The 7881-nt window shown below is 45.2% G+C and overlaps 1 protein-coding gene across 1 annotated transcript in view; it reads right to left on the bottom strand.

The window, feature by feature from the left end:
* Positions 1-7881, bottom strand: part of LOC144103923 (uncharacterized) — a 397175-nt gene that overhangs the window by 44094 nt on the left and 345200 nt on the right. The window contains exon 5 of the mRNA XM_077636642.1: positions 2534-2817. Within this exon, the coding sequence (XP_077492768.1) occupies positions 2534-2817 (284 nt within the window). The remainder of the gene's footprint in view (positions 1-2533; positions 2818-7881) is intronic.

Here is a 7881-nt window from a genome sequence, read left to right as displayed (position 1 = left end):
AAAAAATACAGCTTTGAATACGTGCTCATGCGTAGACTCCAAAAGGATCCCCTTGAAAACATATTTGGTCATAGACAGAAAAAAGGATGTAACACAAAGCCCAAAGTGTAACAATTTATTTCTGGTCTGAAACCTATCTGCCCCAGAAAGCTTTTCAAGCAACCCGAGCATGGAAATGTGGAGGACGATGGATGTGACCTCCTTCATGAGCGTTCACCATTCTCCCTCAATAGTGAATATCTTGTTAGCAATGAGGAGTGTGCGCAGCCTGATGACTTTCTCTCTTTGGACAACCTTTCTTATCTTGCAAGTGATGTTCATTCTCACATCATTGATGACTCTGCAGCTTATTATGTGGCTGGCTTTCTGATCAAACTGTTTGTTGGGAACTCAGGTAACGCTTGCAGTTGCCTGCGGTTACTGAGACTACAAAATTAGGGTGCGCGAGCAAAAGGAATTAAGAATAACAGTGCCCAGCCCACACCGCTTAGAGCACAACGGCCTTACAGACAGCACTGAGACTCTGAACAATCCCCGCCAGTATTTCACTGTTCTGAAAGCATACCACGTCCATAGCAGACTGTTTGGCAATCTGACTGTGCGTACGAAACAAGCTTTTTCTTATGTCCAGTAGGCTGAATCACACTTTCTAGTATTAATTCAGGCCACTGAACATCTCCCAGAAGTATTTGATGATTGGTATCGCCATTTTTCGCGAGTTGGCAATTTTTATTGCTGTTCTGCTGAGTACGTGTCACAACAGGTTTGTGCAATTTTTTTGCAGAAACAGAAACTTAGATAAAGTCCTGTTTCAATCTTCGGTCTCTGGTGTGCAACTTGTCAAATTTAAAGGTTAGAATGTGCTCTGCACGAACGTTTACCTTCTCTGAAGAGCCAGAACACTGCAGTGCAGCTCGTTGAAGTGATTTAAATTACCTTGAAAACATATTACAACTCATATTTTGTGTGCATTTTTTTTTAATCTGAAGTATTTACGGGTGAACTGTGGGTATTTGGTGCAGCTAGGTTGATCGCTATGTGCGCTACAGCTCAAGTCACACATTGATAGCAAGATCACTTCGGATGCTGGAATGTTTTCAGATGGGTTATAAACATCGCTGCAAGCATCGTACTTTAATGTGGGCACGTTTTGTCTCGTTACTCTTCTCACGGTCGAGCTTTTCGTCGACCACGTAACTCGTCGTCAAACGTCTTGTAATAATCCTCAAACTTGTAGCCTATGGTGGTGCACTGGAGGTTGTCCCCTAATATTACTCACTGTTTATGAAAGAGAACACAACATGCACAGCCTTAGTCTGCAGTAAATAGCCAAATGAGTTAGCTTCTCAAGCGTGAAATAGCGTTCTTGTAGCGTTAATTGAGGTTCTTACTTTCCGGAGGTGTGATAACTACTTTTCCTTTCGCCTTTATGATATTTGCATCGCTGACACTGACCGTCCAGCCACACGATACTCTAAACTTGTGATAAGGTGGTACATAAGAGAGGCAAAACGCCCTGCCGACGTGTGTAGCACCGTTTATTTTTCACTTTGTGCGCCAGTCGCAAAGCACTACCATTTAAGGACATCCAGCTTGTTCTTTTTTTCTGTAAAACTAGCGATGTGTTGACTGGCTGTCTTTTATTTCTCTGGATGTGTCGACTGCCTGTCTTTTGTCTTCCCTGTTAATACTTTCAGGTTTGTCTATATTAAGGAACGGGGTTATGTTTACATCCATGTAGCCTTTCTGTTCCATGCAAGCCTCGGTTTGCGTCCAGCCTTTATGCGTTTATTGTTTATATTTCCCTGGAATTAGCACTCTCGTCGACACTCTGTCAGTTTATTAAATTCTGCATGCTGAATGACCACTTGCTCCGAACAGGAGACAAGGGCGCCAGAAAGAGCCCTTGTTGATAATTGAGCCCATAGCTGCCCCTTTTATAGTTCAGTTGTCGGTACAACTCACACTCAAAGAATTCCGGTAGGACAAAATTTGCACAAGGGATTAAGCGAGATATTCCGTCCACCTCCGGCCACAGGCAAGCGTGGGCAACACGCAAGCAATTCGAAATTTGCACCAGTGAAACAGAAACAACAAATGTGTGCCAGTTCTTTTCACGAACCGCTTGGTGCGCTAGAATTGATTGGGCGGCGCGTAAGCAATCTGAATTTCGCTGCAGTGAAACCGAAACAAGTGTGGGCCAGCTGCTTCATCCAGCGGATGTAGCTTCACCAGTCGTTAGGTACCTTGAAATCGTTTTAAGCGGCACGCAAGAAATTCGAAATTCGGGCCCGTGAAACCGAAACAGGACGTGTGGGCCAGTTGCTCTGAGCAGCCGCTAGATGTGCTACAATCGATTAGGACACTCGGGTCTATGGGAGTGTCTTTTCTTATTCGTTCTTTCTCTATGCTTAAAGTTTAGAATTTATCCCAGAGGCCCGGTAAGAGGGCCAGTATTATGCACTCCAAATGTGAAAAAAGAGGAAAGTTTGAAATGGGACTGGCACCTTCTTTCAGGCAGGGACGCGGTTACCTGTGCCTCCTTGGCCTGCCGGGTGAGAAGAAAAGTGACCGCCTGCATGGGGAAGTCCACGGCGGCTCCGGCGGCGACCACTGCCCTACCAGCGTCGTGCCTCGCCTCGGCCACAGTGCTCTCCACCATGGCGGCCACCGCGGCCGTGCTCTCCTCCGGGGTGACAGCTGCCGCCGCCGCTGCTGCAGCCGCCTTGATCTCCTCGATGAGCACCTCGTCCTCAGTCAGCCGTGGACGCTTAGGGGTGTGCTCCGGACGGTCGTCCTTGTCCGGCTCACTGCTCACTGTAAAGTCGGTTAGTCGATGGAAGATTAACGGGAGAAATTTGACCGCAAAACTCTCGCGGCCAGAAATCGAGGGCAGAACGCTGCCGTGTATTTGTACCACCATGTGAGCAAGGAGCGCAGTCTGGCCACGGGCAGTGTATACGCATAGTCGCCGTAGCGATGCTGTTATTACCCACAATAGCTGCAGGGCTGAGAAGATGTGGGCAGATATACAAATAAAAACTACGCAAATAGAAAATATAGAAATGAGAAAAATAAGCCATTAGAGGCAAGTGGCAGAACAGGAATCGTGTCGTTAAGCCAAAACGTAGAATACTGCAAAAGTGTGCACAATCTTCAAAAAGTGTCCTGGTAACCAAAAGAGGCCGGAGTGCAAAACAAAATTCACATGCCATTGATGGGTGGTAATGTGCAACAATGCAACAGCATTCTACTATATACCTTGTGTTTGGCGCATGATATCATTACATGTTTTATGTTTCACTAAGCCTAACGCCTAACAGCGATAACAACATTGTCAATGTTGTACTATGTTGCGATAACAGTGGACCACATTTCTTCAATATAACGCGAAAACTTTAAACATTATTCAACATTGCATAATGTTGCTGCAATATTACTTGTATCATTCTGAGAATGTTGCTCTAAAGTGGTTTTTTTTTCATATTGCAAACAATATTTTTAAATGCTGAGTGTTGAACCACATAGGCTGCTACTGCTATATTATTATTGTTATATATTAAGTGTGCTGTCTTTCAGGCAATTTCTGCAGGCTAAAGAGAAAAGCCGCTGCCAGATCACTTCTCACCATGACAATATCTTTTTTTAATTAGAGTGTGAGCTTGCATATAATATGCGTGCAAGTGGTGAGCAGTGCAAATGTACTAACTTTGTGACGCTGAGGTAGAAAGATATATCTCAGCGGACAATATTTTTAAACAGCTGCAATTGCTTTATTTTTGAATTAAATGCGCAGACTAAACTGAAACTGTCTAAAAAATTTAGTTCTGGTTTCATAACCCACGACGCCAACCGCCTAAAAAACGACGACGCCACTCAGAAAAGCTTCGACCACACGCCACACCCGCGACTCGCATACGCGACGAAGCCGTGATCGAAGGCTGTAACATATATTAAGGAGCGTAAATTAAATTTTAGAGGAAAAAGTTCTGAAGAAGACGACGCGAATTAACCGAAGAATAAAGAAGAGGAAAAAGAAGCATTCGGGGAGGTGGAGGGAGATGATTGGTGGAGAAGCATTCAGTGAGGTGGAGAGAGATGATTGGTGTAGAAGAAAAGAAGACGAAGACAAGGCGCCGGTCAACAAGTGGAAGAAGGGCTGCGAAGCGGACGTGCTGACGTGTTCTTGCTGGCCGCTGCTGTTTTCTGCATCTTCTGGTGGTTCCGGCTTGTTCATCCTTGGTGAGCCCGTACTACGTTGGGGGGTTATGGCCAAGTCGTAGTTTAAGACGCAGTTCATGTGAACCTGAGAGCGCGTTTTGCTGAGATGTCGTTGACCTCCCCAGGTGGAGGGTCGGCAGCTTGGTTTGCCAGCTTGCCAGCCCAAAGCCTGCCACTTGAGTCCTACCACAAAAATGGCATTGATGCGGTTCCCGTGGCTATCGTCCCAATTGGTGAGGGTGCGATCAAAATGAAAACCCCCAAGCTAATTCAACAGGAGCTAAGATCATTGACTGCCCAATACCTGTAGATCTCTGAAGTGCGTCCACTTGGCTGTCGAGGAATTGTGCGCAAGTCCTCAGACATCCCTTTCCTTACGGCGCGGTTCAGGTGTCCAGCGATATATGAGACAGATACTGTGCCATTTCCTTTCCCCAAAAAACCAAATATTATTATTATTATTATTGTGTTGCACACTTGCTTAAGTGCACAATTTTCAGATCTCAGCTCATTGCCGGTGAAAGCATTCATTCCCGATCAGCTTGCATGTGTCAAGGGTATCGTAAGAGGTGTCGACCCAGCGTCGTCCCCGCAAGAAATTCTACAGGAATTTCAGGATGCAGGCGTTGCGGTCATTTCAGTCTACCGCTGCAGTAGAGATGTTAACGGCTCGCGTGTTGCTATTGAGTCTGTAATAACAACTTTTGCTGGCTATTCCTGCCCTGCTGAACTAAAAATCTGGCCGATTGTATACCGTGTGGACCCTCTAGAACCCCGCCCTCTTCAATGCACCAACTGTTGGCGGTTCGGGCATAGCGGCAAAGCATGCCAGTCGGAGACCCACTAACGTTTACGTGGAAAAGGTCATTCTGCTGATAACTGCACCTCAGAGCAGCCTCATTGTTGCCTATGCAGCAACATTCACTCAGCTGATGATGCCAACTGCGCAAAACGTAGTGAAGAGCGTAGCTTGTTGGACATTATCAAAGAGAAGCGGTGCTCAAGAGCCAATGCTTAAGCTGTTCTTAACAGGAAAAAAGATTCATATGCTAGTCGTGGGCGCGCTTCTGTTGGGTACATTGAGTCCAACTTGACTGCCTCAACTGTGAGCACAGTAGAAAAAGCTCTTAATAATGTGGTTGAACGAAAGCTAAACACTTTCTCTGAGGCGTTGGCTCAGTTTGTTGCAGTTCAGTCTGCGTCACCCTCAACACCCGTCCTGGCAGGAACGTCTGCGTCTGTTTCAGCTTCTGCAGCTAGTGCTAGCCGCTCTACATCACTTTCTGATGCTCCCCAGGTCCCACATCACATCTCTGTTCCTAGCAGTGAATGTCGCTGTGATATCTGCACAACAGATGTCGAAATGTCGTGCCCTACGCAGAAGCGCCGTGCTTCCTCATCACCATCTAATTCTAGTTCTCCACAGATGAAAGCTAAAAAGGGACCACCCAAACTTCATCCCCATGTTAATATCCTTAATGAGGCGGTTTCGGCCTCTTCAATTGGTCAATAATCATGGCAGGTATCAAAGTGTTACAATAGAATTGCCGTTCCGTCTTGTCTTCTCTTCCAGATCTAGAATACTTATTCACAAGCATAAGCCTGAAATTGTAATTTTACAAGAAACGCGGTTATCACCGTATAAATCATTTTCAATGAGAAACTTTCGAGTTTTCAGGTAAGATCGAAATGTTGGCAGGGGACTTGGATTAGTAACCATGCTATCTAAAAATTTATGTCATCAGGCATATATCTCTAAGAAAATTCTCCCTGACTGCGAGCTTTTAGCGATCAAAATTTCATTTCCGCATTGTGCTGATATTACAATTGCTAATGTCTATTTTCCTTTAGGTGTACACAGGACAGACTGTTTAGACAGCTTGGTGACTGGCACAAACAATGCAGTCATCGCAGGAGATTTTAATTCTCACCATAGTGACTGCGGAAGTCATACTGATTCGTGCGGCCAGCTTCCCTGGTCGTGGCTGTCTGCAAATGCTGTACGCTGCTGCAATTCTAGAGAAATAACCTTTATGCGAGGGGTAGCTCGCGCAGCCGTTCACTTAACATTATAAGCAGGTAGGCTAGATGTGACTGATTGGTCGACAGAGGATTCGGGTACGTCTAGTGATCACTTTCCTATAACTTTCACTATCCGGTTATCTCCTCTCAAAACTAGTTGTGTAACCCATAAGTTTGTCAACCACAAAATTTATAAAAATCTGATGTCCGCCTTACTTGCCTCTATAATTAATACAACCCGGGATGACAGAGCTCAGCAGACGGTTTCATTTTTGCAAAATGCAATAGACCACTCAATATTCGCTGTGCCCGCAGCAGCCTCTAATAAACAGCCGTCTCCTTGGTGGACAGAAGAATATGAGAAGGTCTATCGTCACAGAAAAGCGGCCTGGAAGAGGCTGTCCCGCAACCAGAGTCCGGCTAATTGGTTAAATTACAAATTCTTCTCTGCATCTTTCAAAAGGACACTTGCAAAAGCCAAGGAGGAGTACAACCAAAATTTAAACACATATCTTTCAAATCCTCGTCATCGGAAAGCCCAAGACTTCTGCCCTCCCTCTTGTCACTAGTTCAACAGTGTTATCACCACAAAAGGCTCAGGAGAGCCTGGATTGTATTGCTCAGGGATTGGCGTTACGCTTCCAGACGCAGAGAAACGTCCCTTTGTGCACAATTTCACCCTCTTCGGATTATACCGACGTAATGCATCAGAGCTCCTCTCAGTCCTGGCAATGTTGCATCCTGCCGCTCCTGGACCAGATGGTGTCACTGTTGGTGTGGTTAAAATTTTAGCCCAGGAGTTTGCAAGCGCCCTCTCAGATATGGTCAATGCTTCTCTGGAAAATGCACGGATTCCAAGCATTTGGACGATGGCGAAAATTATTTTAATAATGAAAGATTTAGGAAACGGATACGTCTATGATAATATTCGGGCAATTGCGCTGACTTCAAATTTAGTCAAATTAATAGAAAGATTAGTGCACAGTCGCCTCACAAAACATGTTCATAACATCAACGGTCTCAGCTCAGCCCAGATTGGCTTTCGTCGTGGATGCTTTATATGGTCCGCGCATGTGGATCTAGAAAGCAGAATCCGGCTCTCGCTACGCAGAAGAGAACTTTCAGCTTTGGTCACTCTTGATGTAGCAAAGGCCTACGACAGTGTAGAGCATACTATTCTACTTAACAGACTTGCTCAGTTACATCCTCCAACCTACATTTATGCGGGGAGATCTGAATTTCTGAAGGAGAGATTCTTTTACTGCGCCGAGGGAACCCTATGTTCAAATACATATTACCAATAAAGAGGTGTGCCACAAGGATCGGTGCTATCCCCTCTGCTATTTAATATTTTGGTCAATGGCATCCCCATTCGTCCTGATATAACAGTTTTTGTGTATACAGACGACATAGCTTTTTTCGCCTCGGCCAGGGATATCCACTCCCTTTACCACATTCTGCAGGGATATTTGGATGCTCTTGGAGTATGGTTGCAGGGTATTAATTTATCCCTGAATGTAGACAAATGCGGAGTTTTGGTAGTTTCTCCAGACAGGCCTTTGCACATTTCATTAGTCCATCGCTCTCTCCAGATTCCATAAGTGGAATCCGTAAAATATCTAGATGTTCCTTATCACC

Source organism: Amblyomma americanum, chromosome 9 (genome assembly GCF_052857255.1).
Source record: "Amblyomma americanum isolate KBUSLIRL-KWMA chromosome 9, ASM5285725v1, whole genome shotgun sequence".
Lineage (NCBI taxonomy): Eukaryota > Metazoa > Arthropoda > Arachnida > Ixodida > Ixodidae > Amblyomma > Amblyomma americanum.
Note: the sequence above shows the minus strand (reverse complement) of the source record. Positions and strands in the feature narration are given on the sequence as shown.